Here is a 22510-nt window from a genome sequence, read left to right as displayed (position 1 = left end):
TACGCTTGTTCTACTTGCAGCGACGTTGTTGCTCGATGGTCACCCTCTGTGGATTGTGGCGATCGTGCTTTGCGTGGTCATCCTTGCTTACCCCACGTTTGACCGGTGGACGGCTAATTATTTTTCTAAGTGGTTTAATTTTTGATAGTGTTCATTAAAGTCTAGTGGGATAATTATTTGGACATGGAGCATGATCTCATAAAAAACTGATAAAGTCAAAATAAATGCATTATACTCTTATTTTTATTTTTACTAATTAAGATAATTTAACGGTTATGAAGTGATTCAGATTCATTATTTATTGTGGGTGATCAAATATGATGTAAAACGACACATAACAAAGTAACTCGATGGACCTGATTAAAAAGTTTAAGCAATCACAGAAAACAAAAATTTTAGGAAACTAGGAAAGCTTGTCGCTATGCGGTGTTTATTACTAGTATACTATATTCAGAACAATAAACACTGTCACAAGAGTTTCTTTGGGAATAATAGAGTTTTCTCGGGCGTACCAAAACATTTATATCCTGTGCTGAATAAGAATAATTGAATGAGAAGAAACTAAATATTTCATGTAAAAAAAAAAGAAATACATTCGAAAATAAGTCTTTTAATATTTGGGACAAACGACAAATAATGCTAAAAAAAAAAGCACAGAAAGAGAAACAAAGCACATTCGAGAGAGGTTGTGAAAAAAAAACTTAAAGAAAGATGTCACATTCTTACTCGAAGACAAAGATCTAAGTCTAACCTACCTACTACAAAACGTATATCATAAAAACTCGTTTCCATCATAAAAAAAAAAAGAACTGGAACCCACAAAGGAGATAACATAGGAAGACTTCCGATAAGACTTGTCTGATTTTTCTTCAATAAGCTCTCCTCTCACAAATTTCTCCATAAAATCCTAATCAAATCATTAACTCAAAAATTCCCGCAACAAAAGTTGGTAACAGTATAGACAAATAACATGGAAGAAGATGGAAGAAGAAACAGAGGACATCGTCTGTTGAGATCCAAGAAGAGAGAAGGCTATAACCATGGCTTCTCACCGTCTCAGATTCATTCTCTCGCCGTCATCTGTCAAACTCTCCTCCCTCCGTCTGGGAAACAATCTTTTGATTCCTTCAACGTCGTCTCCTCTACTCAACCACCATTCACTGACGAGGTTCTCTTCTCTCTCTTTTATCTATCCCCTGTTTCTAGTGAATCAAGATCTTGGCTTTGACTAGTAGATACTTGGGTTGGTCTTGTTGTTGTTGTCATATTTGGATTTTTTTTTTTCGCTAGGTGGCTGAGATGATAGTGAAAAACGGACGATCAGAAGCAGTCAAGGTTTTGAGAATCATACTGATGATTTTGTCATTCAGATTTGGAACTTTATTGCTTTGTGGTTCTCTCTGCCTTGACAAGAGTTGGCCTTTTGTCCTTAAATTCTCTGAGCTTCCATTGGATAGAAGAGAAGAGATCTTGAAGAAATGGTCGAGACAGAGTGGTTACCTTCTTCCCTTTCGTATCACTTTCTTCCTTGCTAAATTCTACACCCTCTTCTACTTCTTCTCACACGTAAGCAAACACAAAAACACACACACAAGAATATTCAAGTTTATGTGAGCAAACTTAGGATAATGACTTTGTTTCTATGTTCATAGACGGATGAGAATCTGAAGAATCCCGCACTGGAAGCCATAGGGTTTTGCTTAGACACTAAAGATTCTTCAAGTAGCAACAAGAAGATTGAAGCAGATGAGAAGCGACGACCTCTCGAATCAGGGATCGTTGAGACGTTGCATGAGAGTGACATTACCATCACACAAACTCTAATTGAAAAAGGTGTTCATGCCGCTAGAGACGATGATGAGAATGTGCACAGGATCAGATGTGATGTAATTATAGTTGGTTCGGGAAGTGGAGGAGGTGTTGCAGCTGCAAACCTTGCTAAAGCCGGGTTAAAAGTCTTGGTTCTAGAGAAAGGAAACTACTTTACAGCTCAGGATTACTCGGGTCTTGAAGGTCCTTCTATGCTTGAGTTATATGAGAAAGGAGGTTTTTTGACGACTGTTGATGGGAAGTTTATGGTCTTGGCTGGTTCAGCTGTTGGAGGAGGGACAGCGATTAATTGGTCCGCATCGATAAGGACCCCGGATCATGTTTTGCAGGAATGGTCGGAAGGGAGTAAGATCAAGTTCTTTGGTAGCCAAGAGTACAAGACTGCAATGGATGAAGTTAAGACAAGGATTGGTGTCACGGAGAAGTGTGTCAAAGACGGGTTTCAGAACCAGGTTCTGCGTAAAGGGTGCGAGAGACTCGGTTTGAAGGTAGAGTCAGTTCCAAGGAACTCACGTGAGGATCATTACTGTGGCTTGTGCGGGTATGGATGTAGAGCAGGACACAAGAATGGGACAGACCGAACTTGGCTGGTTGATGCTGTAGAGAATGGTGCAGTGATCCTGACAGGGATCAAAGCTGAGAGATTTATATTAGTAGACAACACTAGTAGTAGCAAGGAGAGACAGAAACGATGTGTGGGAGTCATTGCGAGCTCTGTTGGAGGAAAGATTGGTAAGAAGTTTATAATCGAAGCTCGAGTAACAGTTTCATCTGCTGGTTCGTTGTTGACACCACCTTTGATGCTATCAAGTGGGCTAAAGAACCAGAACATTGGGAGGAACCTAAGGCTGCACCCGGTTTTGATGACATGGGGATACTTCCCGGAGAAAGATTCTGAGTTCTCTGGGAAAATGTACGAGGGAGGGATCATCACGTCCCTTCATAATATGAATGATGCTGAATCAGGGTGCAAAGCAATACTGGAGAATCCACTGATAGGACCAGCTTCATATGCGGGGTTGAGCCCGTGGGTTTCAGGAGCAGACCTTAAAGAGCGGATGATGAAGTACGGACGAACAGCTCATTTGTTTGCTCTGGTTCGGGACATCGGCTCAGGTGAGGTTATGAAAGAAAACGAGGTTACGTACAGGACGACCACGAAAGATAGGGAGAATCTGAGGGCTGGGCTAAGACTAGCTTTGCGTGTTTTGATTGCAGCAGGTGCAGTTGAAGTCGGAACATATAGGTATGCTATAGTTTAGTACAACTTAAACTTATAACTTTTTTTCAAGTAATATAATTTCCCCATTGGATTCAACAGGAGTGATGGACAGAGGATAAAGTGTGAGGGAACTACTAGAGAAGCCATGGAAGAGTTTCTAGACGAAGTTGATGCGGTTGGTGGAGTAAGCACAAAAGGGGAGTATTGGACGTCATACTTCTCAGCCCACCAGATGAGTAGTTGCAGGATGGGAGCAACCGAGGAGGAAGGTGCGTTAGATGAGAACGGTGAAAGCTGGGAAGCAGAGGGACTGTTTGTTTGTGATGGAAGTGTATTGCCCTCAGCTGTTGGGGTAAACCCAATGATCACCATTCAGTCTACTGCTTACTGCATCTCCACAAGAATAGTTAACTCGCTTGCAAAGCAAAGCAAAGTATAGAGAACAATAGAAAGGAAGAACAGAGTCTTTAGTTGAGTTGATCAATGGTGCTTACTTGTGGATTTTGTATTTGTGTCCGAGAGAATAAGCAAAAATTAAAAAAACCCTTGTTTGTAATTTTATCATTAAAATATACTTTTCACTTTATTTCCTTATTAGTGACACAAAATATGGAAAACTAAAAGAATGTAAAAATTTGTCGAAAAAATGTAAAGTTAATATTTACGGAAGATTTCGTGACTTTTATGAAAATGTAAAATATATATGAATTTCCTTATTAACATACAAACGCCTGTCTATAAATATAATCCGATCCCTATAGTCTTATCAAAGAAGCAAAATATAAACAGAGAAAAAAATCGTTTGAGTTGTGAAGAAACAATATGAGTAGCGTTGGTGCGTATGTCTTAGCCAGCTTCGTCGTCCTCTTCGTCATCCTGACGGCCCTTATGGCGTGCTGGTGTGGAAAGATTCGCAAATATCTTAAAGAGAATTACGAGCGTTATCCGTCGTGGTGTTAATTTTTTTTGCCCTTTGATGTAATATGCTATTTCTTAATGTTACATTGGTTTTTCTTTGAATTACTAGATTATCCTTAGAACAATTTTATTTTATATATCAATGGTGGTGTTAGATGTTTTGTGGTTGGAGAAATTTATGCGAAATCTTGAAGAATAATTCTACAAGAGTTTGTAATTATCTTTTAATTAAAGCTATGACCATATGCAAAACTCTTTGACAAATTCTTAAGAAAATCTCAGAAAAATCTTTTTAAAATTTAATTTTTAAGTCTATAACTTTTTAGGTCATCTCATCATAAAAAACTCTATATAAAGGGTAACATCAATTAACACTCCTAACCCTAGATGTGCAACACACGCATGGCCGAAACCGAAACGGCAGACAGTATACAAACCCTACTCCGGTTCCGATACATCGGAAAAGGAGAAAGCCGAGAAGAAGTGGCAGAGCTAGTCAGCCAGATCTCTGACTTGCGGCGGAGAAGTCGATGGGGTCGAGCAACCGCCACCGGAAGAAGGGTGCGGCGGTGAAGATGCCTAAAACGCTTTTATCTCTACCGCCTCCTCCGCCTATTGAATCAAGCGTGGGAGGGACGGGGAAATGGAAGAAGAAAAGGGGAGAAGCTTATCTGTGGATGAGGTTTGATCGGACTGGAGCCTCTCAAGTGGTGGGATGTGACAAGTTCACCATCATCAAACGTGCTTCCGTGTCGCCTAAGGATTTAAGAACTGCTTTCTCTCACTCTACTAAAATTCTCGGTACACGTTCTGAAGCTTGTTTGTTTTGTTTTCTTTTTCTCACTACTTTTCTAAACAGACAATAACAAATCCATGTTCTGCTCTGCCAGCGAGAGAGAAAGCTATAATCCTCAATCTAGAGGTCATAAAGGGAATAGTTACCGCAGATGAAGTTCTGTTGCTGGATCCTCTCCGTCCTGAAGTTCTTACACTCAGTAACCGACTCAAGCAACACTTTCCTCAGAGGAACGGTCCAGAGCAAGCTTCTGCAACCGTACAATCTTCTCTTGATGATCGAGAAGATGAAGGGCGCTTGGAGAGTGAGCTTCCTTTTGAAGTTCAGGTCTTAGAGATTGCACTCGAGGTCGTCTGCTCATTTATCGACAGCAATGTGATAGCTCTTGAGACACAAGCTTGGTCTATTCTTGATCAACTAACCAAGAAGGTTAGAATCGAGGATCTTCAATCCCTACGAAGTTTAAAAAGTAATCTCACCCACTTGCTAGCCCGTGTACAAAAGGTAATATGGTTACAACCTCTTTCCCATGATACTCTAATGTTGTGTGAGTGTGATGGACGGAAACATAAAGCTGTTGTACATTGTCTAGGTGAGAGATGAAATCGAACAATACTTAGATGACAAGGATGACATGGCAGACTTATGCTTAACAAGGAAGTGGATCCAGAACCTGCAGCAAGCAGAGGCAGCATCAAATAGCATTGTCGCCCCATCGAATCTTCAACGCCTCACATCAAACAAAAGCTCTGGCATGGTAACGGATGAAGATGAGGCTGATGATGTGGAGATGTTGCTGGAGGCATACTTCATACAAGTGGAGGGAATGCGGAACAAAGTTCTAATGGTAAGTAGTAAATGTAACTCTATGAACGGTCTTGGTTATTTTGGATGTCTCTTAACAAAACAAGATGGCAGGTGAAGGAGCACATTGACGACACGGAAGACTACGTGAAAATACTTCAGAATAGTAACCGAAACGGACTGATCAACCTATTGCTGATAGTGAATATAGCCAATTTTGCAATAACTGTAGGGACATTGGTGGTCAACGTGTTCGGTATGAACATACCGATTCCATTGTATGACACACCTAACGTCTTTGGTTACTTCGTGTGGGGTGTTGCTTCGCTTTGCATTGTGCTTTTCATGGCCATCATTGGTTACACCAAGTGGAAGAAGCTGCTCGACTGTTAAGACTCTATACACAACGTCCATTTTCTAATCCTCTTTCGTGTTATTTTTGTTTTCTTCTGGTTTAATATGCTTTTTCTTATGGTTTTAATGGTTCTTTATCTTTATGTTATGGATTATTGAATTAATAGATTACTCTTAAACAACTTCCCTGTTTTGATATATGCACTAGAGCTTACGAATCAACGTTTTAGGTAAATACTACGAACAGAAAGATTGACAAAATTTATATTGCATTAGAACATACAAAAATGTTACAATCTATATGTTTGAAGTTTTTTGTATCTCCTCTCCTAGACTGACCCTTTGAGTAAAACTAGTACTCTCTGTTCCCGTTGCAAACTAACAGAACGGGGTTACCTTAGCCTTGTCGACCCACGAAGGTCTCTTTGCTTTATAGTAGAAATGCGCAATCATCTGGACCAATTCATCCGCCGTGCGAAAGTCTGCATCAAGTTCAACACGGTTTGATAAATCATTGCTCATACATATCTCAAAAATGAAAACAGCGTTACCAACATATCAAATCACCTTTCTCTCTGTACAGGATCCGGTTTCCGCGTAAGAAGAGAATCTGTGGGCATTCCTTAGCTTTAAGAGCATATGCCAAATCTGTCTCAATGTTCAGGTCAATCTTAACTGCCTGTTCCATCAAACATGTGGATTCTTGTTAACAGAGAGCAGCTACCTCAAAAAAAAAGACAATGAGACCACAGTTCATTGGACACAGAGAGTAATATGCACAAGTGTTAAAGATAAACATCAAACTAGAGAAGGCTTCTTCAAACATACCCGTGGTGGTAAACGATCTTTGGCATCCCAATAAACTTTAATCGCTTTCTCAAGCTCCTTCAATGTCTTCCAGTTATCACTAGCCCTATAAACACACCCATCAATTCAAATGGTTATTCCAAATGGTAGTACATTATGGTCACTCTGAGACTTCAAAGTATGTTTTGGTCTCCATAAACAAGGAATCTAACTCAAAAATGGCTCTATCAACGTATAATAACAGTCTGGAACATGTTATAAAGTAAAAAGACAAAACTTTCATAGTTTTCAAACCTTTCCTCTATGCACACCAAGTGTTTGTGAAAATTCGTGAATGAAAAAACAAAGCTTATATTTACCTTTTGTATCGTTCGAAGACGAGAACAACGAGTGGGCTAGGATGAAACGCAAAGCTTTCCCACTCCAAACAATTGATCTCCTTGACCCAGCTATCATCAATCTCACCTTCCCAATCAATCTCAGTCCCATCTTCTCCAACCACGTTTTTGATTGGATGTGTATCGAAGTACTCCGAAGCTTTGATTCCCCATCCAACGTCTGTGTCTACCGGCCAATCTGGATCTTCCTCTTCCACCACCATCTCTTCTTTTTCTTCTTCTTCTTCATCATCCTCTTCGTCGTCGTCTACATCAACGCCTCTGTCTTTGATGAAATTAGCCTTCTCCTTGTTCTCGAAGACTTCCGGGTTCTGCTCACGTATCGTTGAGAAGGTCCGCTCGAGTGAGTTTCTCACGAAATCTTCCACGGCGTCGGCTTCGCTCCGCCGCCCGCGTTTTGATTTACGCGGGACCTTTGTCGGAAACTTATCGTTCTTACCGTCTTCAGCACTTGGCCTGACAATTTCCTTCTTTAGACGACGTGACCGAGTTTGATTTTTGGATTCAGGGTCGGGTACGGAATCAGACGACACAGCGGCGAGGCATACCGGAGGTTTCACGCTCCGTGATGATATACTCGCCGGAAAAACCGATAGTGGAATGCGATTAACATAGGAGGAGCTCGAATTCAAGCCGGTGAGATGCACAAAACCTCTTGGCGCGGAGCAAGCCACAGTGAGGAAACTCATTTCTCTCTTTTCCCCCAAAATTCAAAGGAAGAGAGTGTTTTGATAAAAACTGGGTTCTTTTTTTAAAAATGGTCTAATAAGGGAGACGCCACAAACGACGCCGTTCTGAACGTTATGAATTAAACCAAGTATTGGGAAATTTAACAGATTTAAATCAAGAACGCTTAAGCAAACCGAAATGAAAACCGTAATTTAAGACTTCAATAATAAACTTTTTTTTTGGCAAATAAGTAAAGGATTTGGTATATTTTTAGGGCATTTTTTCCTTTACTTATGTGATCACATCACATCACCCATATATTGTTTATATATCTTTACAATATATATTTGATCAACTTCATCTTCACTTCTCTCCATAACAACAACAAAAAACACACAATGTCAACTAATTTATAGTTCCAAAAAAAAAAAAAAAAAATCAAATTTTCAAAGAACAATACTATGTAGGTTGATCATACTATGTAGTTTAGTCATTTGTATTAGTGTTGTTATTAGTCACTAGAGTACAATGTATGTTATCAAATATATAAATAATAAACATAAATATATATATATATATGTATTATATTAGTGTTTAAAACTTTTATAATAAATCTACAAAATTTTAAGTAAAACTAATAAAAATTTACAGTTCCAAAAACAAAATATCAAATTATCAAAGAACAATAACAAAAATAATTTTAAAAATATAGAAATTAGGTTGATCATAATATTTAGTTTAGTAATTTGTATTAGTGTTGTTATTGAGTCACTAGGGTACAATGTATGTTGTTAACAAAACACAAAATATAAACAAATTTAATCTAAGTATGATGATGTATCATGTATCAATGTAGCATCCAATGTAAAAACAAAAAAACAATCCACAATGTTAATAATGACGTGAGAAAAAAGAAAGAAATACAATTAAAAGCAATAATAAGTTTCCAATATCTATCATTTATCGTTAAACCAATTTTTCACCTCTTTTACTACCATTTCCACTTCGGTGAATTACAATTCAAAATAGAAAAGTTGACTCAAAATGCTTTGACTTGATTCATTTTTTAAACTACAATTGATACATTTATCTTTTTCTCTCAACTTCATCTTCTTTTATCAACTTCATCATTCATCTCATATTCACTTTTCTCCAAAACAACAACAAAAAACACAAAATGTTATCTTCCGTTTTCCTTCCATCAAAGCCTCTTCTTTGTCTTTCTCAAAACCTGTTCATGGCATCAAAAGGTCCAAAATCAGTTCTTAATCCTTCCCAAAAGGTTTACTTGAAACCTAAAGCTTTTGACTCTCTGGTTTTGTCAAAAAAAAGAATGAATTTGGTGTTTACATCAAAGGAAGGGTCTGGATCCTCTTGTGGTGAAGTTACAGAGGTGAAGGAGTGTGAAGAGGTGAAGGAAAATGAGGTGAAAGAAGGTTCTGACTTGACGAGCAAGGTAATGAATGGAGATGAACTCACTGAAAAAGAGGTCGAGGAGATTAGGTTGATAGGAATGGAGGCCCTAGATCAGATCTTGGCTAAAGCCAAGACCATCATACCTTCTTCTTCGGATGCTTTCAGCCACGGTGAGTGGACATCGTTCTTCTTCTTTGCACTGACAGGGTTGTATCCCTTGTCTGAGCATAAGAAATCGAAAGTGGAGGATCTGCCCATTGTTGAGTTTAAACTGCAGAAAAACAATCTCGTCTTTGGGTTAACTCTTTGTAGAAAAGTCATAACTTAATAAACTGCCCATTTTTTTTAATCAATGTAGCATCTAATGTAAAAACACATAACAACAATTCACAAAATTAATAAAGACTTGGAATAGAAAGAAAGACAATTAGATGCATTGATTATTGTGATATGTGTAAGTTATATAATAAATTGCTAATATCTATATTATCTATCGTTAAACCAAATTTTCACCTCTTTTACTACTATTTCCACTTCGGTGAATTACCGTTCAAAATAAAAAAACTGACTCAAAATGCTTGACTTGATTTATTTTTAAAACGACAATTGATACATTTGTAATAAATCTACAAAATTCTAAGTAAAACTAAGAGAAATTTACAGTTCCAAAAAAAAATCAAATTATCAAAGAACAATAACAAAAATAATTTTAAAAATATAGAAATTAGGTTGATCATAATATGTATTTTGGTAATTTGTATTAGTGTTGTTATTAGTCACTAGAGTACAATGTATGCTATAAAATTTATATATAATAAACATAAATATATATATATATAGTGTTTAAAACTTTTATAATAAATCTACAAAATCTTAAGTAAAACTAATAAAAATTTACAGTTCCAAAAAAAGTCTGGTTCTGATTCTTCTTAGCTTGTGTGTGGTAGTGTGATTGTGGACTAATGGAACTCTCTTCTCATGGATTATGCCATCATGTCTTTTTAATTAATGCCTGTAATTAACTAATGCAATGCAGGAGAGTTGGAGAGGAACAAGCATGTTGTGGGAAATACCCTTGCAGTTTTGGGATTGGGCAAAGTTGGTGAAGACGCAAACACGCCGTTTTGAACTTGATGAACTAAACCAAGTATTGGGAAATGTATAACAGATTTAAATAAAAAACGGTTAAGCAAAACGAAATGAAAACCGTAATTAAAACTTCAAAAATGAACTTTTTTTTTTTTTGGGCAATAAGTAAAGGATTTGGTATATTTTTGGCATTTTTCTTTTTATGTATGTGATCACATCATCCATATATGCTTTATATCTTTACAGTATATATTTGATCACATATTAGATATACTCATATACCCACCAGGGCTTGCACTGCATCAGTGTGCGGTCTATATTATTACGTTTGCAGATGGTATAGATGTTTAGGAACACAGAAGAAATAAATTTATATAGTAAGAAGTTAGAACAGATAACAAATTGTTGATCATACGGAATTCACAAATCAAAGACTTACACGTGGTCACTAAAAACAAAACCAATCATTGGTGTCTGCAACAACAAAATAAGAGATGATCATGTAATGAATACCACAATGGTAAGTGGTAAAAACGAAACACAACAACAGAGATATGAGATGCCACAGAACAACTTCAAGAGTAAAAGAAGAGCACCAGTTCATCTCTAAAAACAAGAAGCTGTAGAGCAGCTTCTTAGCCCTAATGAGAATCTGGCAACTCAGTATTGATAGAATATAAGAATATTCTGTCACAACTACTTACATATTATTGTATATATTCTGTTTAATATATTCTAGATTATAGGCACATTTCTGTAACCTCTTAGGCCATGTAAATCAATGAACAGAGCAAGGGGGATTTCACAACTTTCATGGTATCAGAGCTAGATCGCTCTTGATATTTTTTCTCCGCTTCCTCTTCTACTTCTTCCTCTCTTCTCTTCTCGTCTCTCTCTTTCTTTTCTTTTTTGTTTCAAAATGGCTGCTCCTCTGGCAACTTTTGAGCGAGCCTTGGTGTTACAAACATCAAATCTCACATACCTCTCATCCTTGATCTCGATGATCATAATTATGATGCCTGGCGTGAGTTGTTTCTCACTCACTGCCTCACATTTGATTCTCGACGGCACTCTACTACCAGCCATATGGTAAGGTCATAAGCGTGCAAGAGATACATGAAGCCTCTTAGAAGGTGTTTTACTTGAAATCCTTGAAAGCAAGACTCATCAAAGTATAGCCTTTGGTACATACAAAGTGTATGATTATTGGCCAGTGGGACACTAGGAGAAGTAACTCAATACATTTTAGCTGCTGATACACCCACCTCTAAGAGGCTTCATGTATCTCTTGCACGGGTATGACCTTAGCATTTACTGAGTTCCCAAGAACATATATAGTGGGTGTTCTTTAACTAGTAGAGCAGAAGATAGGGAGATGGGATTATTAAACAGGGCTTCTTCCTTAGGCGTATTCGTTGTTGTTGTTGGTGGTGGTAGTGTTGCCATGAGGTATAACCACAATCATGAGAACACCAAATCTTACATCCCAACCGATGGTGTGGGTGGTATTCAATGGTTGATCAGAGGAACCATAAGGACTTTTCATGCTTCCGAGGTAGGTTCGAGCGCTCTCATCATTCTCACAAACGTTCTTGATCTCAGCTTTGAAACTGACTGTATTCTCATTAGCAGAAACTTCTACATCATCCTCCCCACAAGCACCTGGCAAGTCTACTGCAAATAAACACCCTCCTTCCACTTCCATTGGTGCCCAGAAAAGTGCATCCTTGCGACCTTTCACGATATACGGATGATCCTCCAAACGTATTCCGGATTGGCCTGTCCAACAACAATTAGATCCGTGTGTGTTTGTGTTATTATACAACAAGATTGCAGAAATTAAAAAAGATGGTTAGAGATTGATCGAACCTGTGAAAGGAGGCACAGTGAGAGTACACTTGTTGTTGTTGTTCTGTTGATCATCCTTGTTCACCTTAACCCTTGAGAGAATCATCCTTAAAACCCCATCTTTCATTTTGACATGGTCCACGCCAGTGATCTCGCAGCAGTCACAGCCAAGACCGGCTGTTCCAGAGTACTCACGCACGCCTTCCTTCTTGTTGATGACCGTCTCGCCGGAGAAAAACACAACCTTTTGTCTAACGGAGTCAACTCTGACGCGAATGGCGTCGTCTGGGACACCGGGCAAGTCCACACGCACATAGAGCTTGTCGTTCTCCAGAACCTTCACTTCAATGAAACCCTTTGGACCCGCTTTCTGAAACTGATTGTTCGTCGCGTAGAATCCCTCTGGAAATGGAAAACGTTAGGTCAAAAACTTGGTGAAGAAGCAGAAAGCATACAGAGATCGAGAGAACAAATTAAAGGCAAGACATTTATCAAACATGGATCTTATAACTCGATCTACTTCATTTTCATGAAAACAAGAAAAAAACAGAGAACCATCGAGAACGAACGAGAAACTAATTAAATCAGTACAGACCTAAACTTAATCAGCTTCATTTTTTCATGAACAACAAAAAAAGAACTAGCTTTAATTTTCAAGCTCACAACAAAAATGTAAATCTTTGTAACCAAGTTCATATATGTTATCACTTAAACAAGAAAAAGGAGAAAACTTTTCTAGATAAAAAAAAACCACATTTTTTTTTTGAGAGATTAAAAACAATAACATGAATGTTCTTGGGAAAATCTAATTAATACTATAACGCTGGTAATTAAAAGGGAAACAAAGAGAGATATAAAAGTGAAGAAAGAGAGATACCTCGAACTTTAGGAACTCTTGACATGTCCAACAATTTTGCCTTTGGCTCACCCATCTCTCTCTTCTTTCTTTTTCTCTCGTCTAGCTAGCTAGTTCTATGTTGCGTAATTAAGAATGGCGTTTTTTTTTTTTTTTTGCTGTTGATAAATATAGACGAAGCTAGCACCATGATGATGAGCATGAGGTGTAGTACAGATATGTGACGTGGCACGCTCCAGCTGGCTTTTTCTCGCCTTCAATCGCGAAAGTTTGACTGGTCTTTACTATATACGTCACACGCTAGTAACTTAATGTACTGTATATATCTCGGTAAAAAAACAAAAAAAATTGCTTTCCCTTTTGAATTTTGAATTTTTTTTTTTACTGTAGAGAAAGAGACCTGACTTCACCCAACTCTATGAGCTGTCCCATGCTTTTTCCCTTCATTTCGTTTTATACATATACAAAAGAATATATATATACTGCAAAAGTAAAACTGTTCCATGCCAATCTCTTTCATTTTTTTTACAGTGATTGAAGAAGACGCTGACGTCAGCAATCTTCATGGGCAAAAAAACTATATATGAGCTGTCAATCCTTTTTATTTTTTCATCAAAAGATATAAAGTAAAGTTTTTCAACCGTTGTTATTAATTTTAGTGTTTATCCAGTTTTTGTCTCAACTCAATTTAAAAGTTTGTTCTTTTTATTTGTTGACAAAAAAAAACCTAACATACATATAAATCTAGGCGATTCCATTAGTATTGATCAAAAATTTCTCAAGGTTATGTCTTTATCCAGTTTGATCATGGAAATAATCTATATAGTCTGATGGATATTAGCTAAATTATAATGTAAGATTAAAACAAAACATAAAGAAAGCTGACGACTTTTTCATTTATTGAGATTCATAATTACGAATACTTAAACCATCAAAGACATTAGATAATGAGCAAGTTATTGATAGATATAGAGACGCTAGCTAGACCACAAATCTAATCACGAAGAGACTGCAGACACTAAAATCAGGTGCGATGAATGATCTTCTGAACGACACCAATGGAGGAGAGAGGCCTTTATTTGCCGGGGATCGTCTTAGGGATGGTGATCCAGAGCACTCCGTTGATAAGCTTCACCTTAGCTTTCTTCACGTCGAACGCCTCTGGGTTGACCACCATGGAGCCTCCGTACTTGCGTCCCGCGCTTTCGTACTCGGGCATGGCTGGTTCGTCGGCGAAGAAGTGGACGTTGTTGCCGCCGACGGTGTCGACCCAGTAGGTGAGGTCTGACTCGAGACACCCAGGTAAGTCAGCTCTCATCACGCACGCGTTCTTCGTCTCAATCACCTCGTACACCGCCTGATTCCCACTTTTCTGAAATGGGTTCCTCACTACATTAATTACACACCAAAACACCACAAAATTAGTGACTTTTTTAACCTAATAGAAAAGAGTACAGATTTGTCCAAAAAGATTCGATTTTTAACCTATTATATAAGAAATAACAGCGAAAAGATGAAAGCTTTACTTACATGGATTCGGAGAACTGTTCTCGCCGGAGCTGCCTGCGTTCGATCCCATTTTCCTACTCATTGTCTCAAAACGACACTGTTTCTCTCTCTCTCTCTCTTCCTTCTACCCTCTCTTAATAGCCTAAAACGTTTGGGAAAAGCCTGGAGTTACCTATCATTATGCCCATTTATCGGCCCAATAAGTGTTGAGCCCTCCTAGTCCCCTATTCAAAACTGCGTTGATTTGGTGAAATACTGAAATTGAGCTAAAGTAGGTTACATCATAAAGTGGTAATAATTTCCCTACCATTTCTTCTCCAATATATATATACTTGTCATCAAGTTGGTCTAGTGGCATCTCTGCTGTTGTGTTTCTTTCTTACCACTTACCATTGTGGTATTCATTCTGAATTTTTTATTTATTTTCTAATGTATTAATTAGACCCTAAAATGTAAAGTTTACATTTCTTTTATGACCTCAAAATGTTATACTTCTGGATAACAGTAATTAACACATAGACTAAGTGTCCATATATATATAAATTGTTTGACGGGATACAAACTGAAGAAGAAGATATGGAGAAGATTGTTTTCGGAATGATTGTGTTACTCGCGGTAATCTGCATCGTGTTGCTTTGTCGTCTCATGCGTTACCTTTGTGAAGAAGAAGATAGGGGGTCTGATTGTGAAGCACCACCACCGAATACTAATAATGATGATGGATTAATTCGAGGTACGTCAGTTGTCTAAAATGTTTCGTTTCGATTATATCGGTTTTTTAGTGATTCGAATTATTTTTTTTTTATTTTGGAATATTTTTAGTACCATGACAGTCTCGAGGACACAAACTAATGGACCGCATTCGAAACCCGTGAACGAAAAGAACAACTTCTTTTCTACTACCTCTTAACTATTTTTTTACTTTGTTAAAGATGAAAGAAAGAAGTTGTTACATATGGTTGTTGTTTATATCTTTCTCTTATTTTTTTTAGAGAAACATTATGAAATAACATATGTGATTATGTTCTAAGACGTTTATTTATTGAAGAGGAAAAGTGTTCTTATTATGGTTGTTGTTTATATCTTTCTCTTTTCTTTTTTAGTTTTTTTTTTATCAAGAGAATCGTAACCAAAACGACATATATGTTCTATAAACTAGGTTTGGTATATCAGTGTGCGGTCTATATCATTACGTTTGCAGATGGTATATAGATGTTTAAGAAAATAACATGTATGGAAAACTCGATATGCCAAAACTTTGGTCTAGGAACACAGAAGACATAAATTTATATAGTTAGAAGTTAGAACAGAATACAAATGACATGGTTAAAATTGTCGATCATATGGAATTCACAAATCAAAGACTTACACGTGGCCACTAAACAATCATTGGTTCACATGCATTCAGACTCGTGGCCCATTAAAAAGTGCGATGTCAAAGTATATTTACAAGATGGGGTTAGCTTTAGGTTCCATGTGCGACATGTAATTTGAATCTTGTAATTAAAATGTGTTTTATGATCATGCTAGGATTTTTCATCGGGTGTGAAATGCGTGACATATCAATATTTGTAAATGGAACTTTGATGACTAATTTTACTAATAAAGTTTTTCAAAAAACAAGAAGATATTTTATAAACATCCAAAGTATTGTAAAATGATTACACATAGTGTACATTTTTTTTAAATGGACCTCGCACCAATTTCATTTAAAGTATGCAACTATTTCCACTTAGGAAGATAAGATTTTTAACCAAGTCATCATGGTCTTAAAAACTCTTGATATTCAAATTTGTTTTGGTACTTATTAATTTTTGTTGTTGGTCGTCTCGTCTGCCTTGTTATTATGACAAATATTCATGAATTAAAGATTGAGTAAAGAAAATATAAAGTATATGGATGATGGGGTTAATTAACCCATATATGATATACAGTACTGAACTTTCAATTCTGGAAGTAGATTTTCATAAAATGACAGCTAAAGCTAACTTCCTGTAAAAATCTACTAATAAAGTCCAACTATTTTCACCTAAACACCTTACCTAACCAAAATCAATACTCCCTCCATTAGAAAGTCTCCACCACACATATTGATAATATCTATAAAATAACAAAAATGTATTTTAGAATTCATTTCTTAATGTTGATAATTGAGTATTAAATATATAATTAGTAAAACATATTGCAATTTAATTATTTTAGCTGACCANAGGGGCCCCCCCCCCCCAATCAAAAGACATTTTCAAACAAAATAATTAAAATTAAAGATGTAAACAAAAAGAAAAGGAAGAAAATAAAAAGGTAATAAATGTCTATGTTTTTATTATTACTAGGAAGCGGGCCCGTGCGTTGCCGCACGGGAAAATGAAAGTTTAAAGATATTAACATTGCTAAGTCATGTTTTATAGAGGAAATTTGATAATAATTCTCTCATTGAGAGTATTTCGGTTGTAGAATTTCTAAACTGGTTTTACGGCTATTCATTTTTCTGATTTATCAAGTTTTGTTAAAAATATATTTTTATAACTTTTTATAATCTTAATCACTTTTTATTTGGATGTGCTCATCATCGGCTATTTTGACAAAAATAATAATAATAACAATAAGCTAGATAAGTTAAATCTTTGCACGAAATAGGAGAATTCTAAGGAGTATATACATAAATTGGGAGTGTCTAACATTTTTTCCTAGCTTCCTCGAGACTGCAGTCGTTAGCTTGGCAAAAAGATCTTAATTTGTAACCACATCTTAATTTTGTTATAACTATATCTTGCACCCAAAAGAAAACTACAAACTCTATTGTTAATTATGTTTTAGCCCGACATATATAGGGACATCTATCAGCAAAAATAGAAATGTTCCAGAGTCATGATCTCATTTATCAACTTTAAATCAAGATCCATATAAAGTGTACAATGTGAACAAAACACAAATCATATGTGAGAAAAAATAGAAACATAAACAGATATGTATATATATGCTCTACTGCTCATTTTAAGTTACAATTGATGTTATAGTATATATACTATGTAGCCATATACATACTCAATTTGAGCATATTGCCAATACAATGCCATGATAGTAATGCATGTTGTCCAACTAATTAAACTCTTATACGTTAAAATAAAAATCTGAATTAACAGTATACATATGTACTTATTAGAAATTTATTTTTCAATAAAGCAAAAAGAAAATCTAAAATTTCTTTTAGTGTTTCATCAATCAAGAGGAAAATATATATATAAAAAAAGATGTATGAAATATGTTCACTTAAATTTTAAGATGCTCACCAGTTAATTTCTTTTTAAAATGATAAAATTGACACTTTAGCCTAAATTTCCCTATATATACTCCACTATCTCTGAGGTGTGAAACAATACTCAGAGAAATAAAAACTATTTTCAAGGTCCAAAAAATCTATATATACAAAGTACAAACAAAGAGGTGTGAAAACAAGGAGGTGTGAAACAAAAAGGTATAAACTAACAAGTGCGAAGATTGAAAGCTGGGATAAAACGAAAAAACACAATTGTTGAATCAAAATATTACAACTTTTGAAATCATTAACAAATCTAAACCGTTACATGAAATAATAAAAACAATCTCATATGTTAGATTTAAATTGACCCTCTAAAAATAAGTTTGCTATTATATTTAGACTTAATATGGGTTTGCTATTATATACAATCTTTATAACCCAACGGTTGAGGATTGTTTTTTTCTTAATCTAAGGGCTGTTGTTTTTTTTCTGGAAAATTTGCTAAAATTCAATAAACCAAAGGATGTGTCTTTTAGTTTGTTCACGTCTTAAGTGAAGCATCGCCTCTTTTTTTTCTCAGTTCTCACCACATTTAATTGTATATTTAATTTGTGATTCAAAATTTGGTTTGTTCTCTCCTCCCCTCTGAATGATTAAGTTTTTCGTGACTGTTTCATGAATCTTTTAGAAACAGAATAAAAAAACCTTCTTTTGAATCCTTTTACCACAACTACGCCGTAGACTCATTACTTAAGTTTGGATTTTTGAATGAAATACTATATTTTGCTAGTTATTCTAATTTATTGCTGGATCTAAGAAATATATAAATATATATATATATATAATATTGGAAATTTAATCCCTCTTTTTCCTTACTAATTTAATTTATATAATGTTATATATCATATATCCCTATATATTTGTATCTTAAATTATTTCTAGTTTTTACGTTTTCAAAAACTTTCCAATGCGTGTCCAAACATAATTTCTTTAGAAATCGCATTCGAGAATCAAAACATGTGGTAGCAGTGGGATAATGTCTTTCAAAAAATTTAAAAAATCATGTTTGTGTAATATTTTCTCGAACAAAAAATTAGATTTTGCAGAAAGTTTCCATATAATCTATCCTCCTCCGACACAAAAATAAGTTTCTTTTAAGTTTTACATAATTTGATCTACCTTATATCATTATTGTTTTATCACATATTTAAAATTACTTCCACTTATGATAATTAAAATATAAAAAAACTATTCGACTCTGTGAACAAAAAAAGAATTTTTTTTTTAAATGAATATAGGCCCTGATTGGCACAAAACTTTTAAGGCTTAAAAAAAAATAAAAGACTTGACAGCCAATAATTTGCCAATCAGACTTTTTTTACTTTTTTTTTTAAAGCTTTGTAAGTCACTTTTTTTTCCTCTTCGTTGTTTTCTCATAATTTTTAAAGCCTCAAATTCATGCTTTAAAATTAAACAAATATAAAAACTTTATTTTTTTTTCTTTCCATTATATTTAAAATTTCTCCACAAGTTTATATATATATATATATATTACATAATTTATTTTTATAAATTATTATTTTTTATTTTATTCTCTTTCTTATAAGTTCCATTTCAATAATAATTATTTTTATTATCATTATTATCATTAATATCATCATTTCAATATATTTTAATAATAAAAGTAACAGCTATCGCTTTAAAAGTATTTGTTACCAATCAAATTTTAACAGTTAAAGTTTTTAAAGTTTCTACAGTTAAAGCATCTACATTCAAATTCTCTACAGCTAAAATTTTATAGTTAAAGTCTTTACAGTCATAAGTAACAGCCGTTACCAATCAGGACCATAGTTATATTTATTTTTTGGACAATGGAGAATAAGAAGAAATTAAGTAGGAGCGTGTGTAACCAACACGTTCGGATAACATGTCTTATTTCAATGAGAGTTGAAGGCTTGAAGCCGTGGGGGTAATGGTGAATAGAGAGGTGGTGATTACACGCCTACACCCCAACTTAAGATATATTACGAAGGAAGACATATATGATGAATCACAACCATTGAAGATGACGAAGCCTTTGGTATGGCCAGCATTTTTTGAAAACAAAGAGGCATTAAACTGTCTTTTTTTGTTTGTTTAAAAAGACCATAAACGATGTAGTTGTGTCTCAGCTGTTGTGACGACGATGTAACAAATCTAAAACTTCTTTTTATTATTTGTTAGCAGATTAGAAGCAATGTTCACGATATCATCCCATTGATTTACAAACTATAAACATTCAAAATTGAAGAGTTAAGTTGTTTTAATTGAAAGCACTATGTAATGGAAAGAGATTAAAAAAGAAAAACCAATGGCTGCATCTCAAAACATACAAACGGCTTATAGCCAGAACATTCGCTGGGATGATGTAACAAAAAAATAAAGAAACATATGCATACCTCACCTTGAATTTTGTTATATATATTTTATTGGTAGGTATACAACTCGTCCTGATTGATTTTTTTGCTTATACCATCTTCCAAAAAAAAAGAAAAAGTCCAGCACACGTGTGTAGAGGATCTTCAACTACATTATACAATAGCCTTTCTACCATAACGTAAACATATAGACACCAACTACGATCATTTTTCCTAATCAATATGCCACATTGTTTACGATATAATTGTAACGTCAATAGTTTCTCAAAACAACGCCCACTTTAAATGTAAAAAATTGGTGACTAAGAGAATTAGACACCTATGAATTACAATCTCAACAAAATAGCAGACGTAACAATGGGCACGAGAGATGTGTAGGTTTTACATTCAGGGAAAATACTAACCAATATTTTGCGAAATGATGCTTGCTCAAAGGAGTCTAGAACGAAGATCGAATGCGTTTTAAAATATTGATTAAGCAAATTGGATTTTGTAAGCCCAGCTATCAGAATACTAACGGGGCAGTTGTAAAAATAGCAACAGTGGCGAGTGACACTTACGGTGTGATCAATCCGCAATGGAGTTAACAGACTCTTCCTAGCTAGAATTATGTACGAAAAAAAAACTTCTCATAACAAATCTAATATGGCCACCGATCATGACACAAAATTTTAGATTCCGCCCCCTTGTACTATATTGTCTTTCCTTACTATTGCAGAAGAGTGAATAAAACGAAAGATATGAAAATGCGAGATGGTAAGACAGCGAATTAATCACACATCATAATGGATGACCCTTTTACTATGAACAATCAACCATTTTAACAACCCAATTCTTCCGTTGTTACATAGCATTCCAAGAAAAAATCTTTCTTCATTATATCATTACCCATATCAAAATCTACCGGAATATATACAATGCACACCTCTTAGGAATTTAATTATCATGTACGAACATAACGTTCCAAAGAATAAAGTTTTCTTAACCAAAAGCCAATACTAAATTAATAGGCAATACTACAAGCGCTAATAACGGTGATACCACAAAATACGAACCAAAAAGTCAAACACGTAAACTATATATACACGATAAGTAATATCACAACGTAATTAACGATAATCAAGGATAAGGAATATGAAGTTTCCCAGGAGGGCTAAAATGATTAAACGAATTCCAAATATATAGATCTGAAAAGAGGCAATTGAACAGGTTTTTTTACATACAGAAGCGTTGATTCGGAGGGCTAAACAAAGAGAAGCGACGATTTGGGGAAGGAAGAGAAGTGCCTTTTCATTTAATAAATTAATGACATCATCTTAGATCTAAACCGTTGGATGAGAAAATAAAATAATTTTATCCATTGGATTTAAAATATGATGTCAACAGTGTCTAAAAAATGGGTTTGTTATTATAAAATTATCTAATGGACAACATGTAAACAAACAGAACACTTAAGAAAAACCAGATTTCCTTTAATCTATAATCTATATATGGGAACAAAACCAATTTTTCAGGATGGACACTAACAAGTTTATAAACATACCTTGATATAGAGATTGATGCAGGTTAATTTAAAAACACTCCAATAAAAAAATTCTTTGATTTTATTTTTAACTTTTAAAAATACTCTGAAAACGATAAATTTGAAACTTGTTTTTGTATTCCATATAAGTTTATATATAATAAACAAAAAGATGTAAAATTTATAGCTGTGAAACCAAGAGGTGCAAAAATAAATAGGTGGGATTTTTAAAAGATGGAGATATGACGAATAGATGCAATAATTAAAAGGTGCGATTTTAAAAAGATGGGGGTACGACAAAAAAACACAATTATTTGGAGGAAAAAGACTTGCAACTCTTAAACCATTAATAAATATTAATCGTTAGATGTAATAATAGAACAATTCTCATCCGTTGGATTAAAAATGACACAAAAAGTGGGTTTGCTATTATATATAGATTTTATTTTAATAACTAAAACTAAAAAACACATCTCTAGTCTCGTGTTCCCCTAACAGAGCTTCTAAAAAATTCCATCTGCTGTTTTTATTCGCTCTGCACTTATTCATTCTTCTTCTTCTTCACGTTTTGCAGTCCCCCAATTTCTCACCTTTTTTTTTTGGGTATTAGTGAAGAAAACACCAAACAAAGAGGCAAAAAAAAAAAACTCACTCACAACGATGCAGAAAGCGACAAAGGCAAAAGGCGTAGTAGAAGAGAGAAAAGTAAAAGGGTGAAAAATTATATTCAAGAAGAAGAAAAAAGAAAGATCAGATTTTTTTTTCTTTCTTTTGATTGTTTCGTCCTCCCCCCCCC

General features: G+C 35.0%; 5 protein-coding genes across 5 annotated transcripts; 2 read left to right on the top strand and 3 right to left on the bottom strand.

Moving 5' to 3' along the window:
* LOC104722023 (long-chain-alcohol oxidase FAO4B-like) lies at positions 803-3638 on the top strand. The gene is made up of 4 exons (XM_010440125.2): positions 803-1168; positions 1291-1566; positions 1653-3076; positions 3152-3638. Exons 1-4 carry the CDS (start codon positions 971-973, stop codon positions 3489-3491), a joined length of 2238 nt encoding a protein of 745 aa, XP_010438427.1. The 5' UTR covers positions 803-970; the 3' UTR covers positions 3492-3638.
* LOC104722022 (magnesium transporter MRS2-6, mitochondrial-like) lies at positions 4359-6065 on the top strand. Its single transcript, XM_010440124.2, has 4 exons — positions 4359-4771; positions 4861-5270; positions 5359-5613; positions 5685-6065. The coding sequence occupies exons 1-4, from the start codon at positions 4501-4503 to the stop codon at positions 5961-5963; spliced, it is 1215 nt and encodes a 404-aa protein (XP_010438426.1). The 5' UTR covers positions 4359-4500; the 3' UTR covers positions 5964-6065.
* On the bottom strand, positions 6173-7882 carry LOC104722021. The gene is made up of 4 exons (XM_010440123.2): positions 7091-7882; positions 6753-6837; positions 6492-6603; positions 6173-6406 (listed from the first exon to the last, which is right to left on the bottom strand). The coding sequence occupies exons 1-4, from the start codon at positions 7816-7818 to the stop codon at positions 6303-6305; spliced, it is 1029 nt and encodes a 342-aa protein (XP_010438425.1). The 5' UTR covers positions 7819-7882; the 3' UTR covers positions 6173-6302.
* LOC104722020 lies at positions 10731-13151 on the bottom strand. Its single transcript, XM_010440122.2, has 3 exons — positions 13029-13151; positions 12173-12553; positions 10731-12082 (listed from the first exon to the last, which is right to left on the bottom strand). Exons 1-3 carry the CDS (start codon positions 13081-13083, stop codon positions 11706-11708), a joined length of 813 nt encoding a protein of 270 aa, XP_010438424.1. The 5' UTR covers positions 13084-13151; the 3' UTR covers positions 10731-11705.
* Positions 13880-14683, bottom strand: LOC104722019 (14.7 kDa heat shock protein-like). The gene is made up of 2 exons (XM_010440121.1): positions 14538-14683; positions 13880-14396 (listed from the first exon to the last, which is right to left on the bottom strand). The coding sequence occupies exons 1-2, from the start codon at positions 14596-14598 to the stop codon at positions 14083-14085; spliced, it is 375 nt and encodes a 124-aa protein (XP_010438423.1). The 5' UTR covers positions 14599-14683; the 3' UTR covers positions 13880-14082.

The sequence above is a fragment of the Camelina sativa genome, chromosome 11 (assembly GCF_000633955.1).
Source record: "Camelina sativa cultivar DH55 chromosome 11, Cs, whole genome shotgun sequence".
Taxonomy (NCBI): Eukaryota; Viridiplantae; Streptophyta; class Magnoliopsida; order Brassicales; family Brassicaceae; genus Camelina; species Camelina sativa.
This window is presented reverse-complemented; position numbering and strand designations above follow the sequence as displayed.

Bases quoted from the DNA above. Each gene is read 5' to 3' on its own strand.
- LOC104722023 (XM_010440125.2), top strand. From the start codon at position 971: ATGGAAGAAGATGGAAGAAGAAACAGAGGACATCGTCTGTTGAGATCC. The intron at 1,567-1,652 runs GTAAGCAAACAC...CTATGTTCATAG, and splicing joins TCTTCTACTTCTTCTCACAC to ACGGATGAGAATCTGAAGAA. The intron at 3,077-3,151 runs GTATGCTATAGT...TGGATTCAACAG, and splicing joins GTTGAAGTCGGAACATATAG to GAGTGATGGACAGAGGATAA.
- LOC104722019 (XM_010440121.1), bottom strand. From the start codon at position 14,598: ATGAGTAGGAAAATGGGATCGAACGCAGGCAGCTCCGGCGAGAACAGT. The intron at 14,397-14,537 runs GTAAGTAAAGCT...TAATTAATGTAG, and splicing joins GAACAGTTCTCCGAATCCAT to TGAGGAACCCATTTCAGAAA.
- LOC104722020 (XM_010440122.2), bottom strand. From the start codon at position 13,083: ATGGGTGAGCCAAAGGCAAAATTGTTGGACATGTCAAGAGTTCCTAAA. The intron at 12,554-13,028 runs GTATCTCTCTTT...TTCCATTTCCAG, and splicing joins AAGAGTTCCTAAAGTTCGAG to AGGGATTCTACGCGACGAAC. The intron at 12,083-12,172 runs GTTCGATCAATC...GTTGTTGGACAG, and splicing joins CACTGTGCCTCCTTTCACAG to GCCAATCCGGAATACGTTTG.
- LOC104722021 (XM_010440123.2), bottom strand. From the start codon at position 7,818: ATGAGTTTCCTCACTGTGGCTTGCTCCGCGCCAAGAGGTTTTGTGCAT. The intron at 6,838-7,090 runs GTAAATATAAGC...GTGTGTTTATAG, and splicing joins GTCTTCGAACGATACAAAAG to GGCTAGTGATAACTGGAAGA. The intron at 6,407-6,491 runs GTGATTTGATAT...AACTTGATGCAG, and splicing joins GATCCTGTACAGAGAGAAAG to ACTTTCGCACGGCGGATGAA.
- LOC104722022 (XM_010440124.2), top strand. From the start codon at position 4,501: ATGGGGTCGAGCAACCGCCACCGGAAGAAGGGTGCGGCGGTGAAGATG. The intron at 4,772-4,860 runs GTACACGTTCTG...CTGCTCTGCCAG, and splicing joins TCACTCTACTAAAATTCTCG to CGAGAGAGAAAGCTATAATC. The intron at 5,614-5,684 runs GTAAGTAGTAAA...ACAAGATGGCAG, and splicing joins TGCGGAACAAAGTTCTAATG to GTGAAGGAGCACATTGACGA.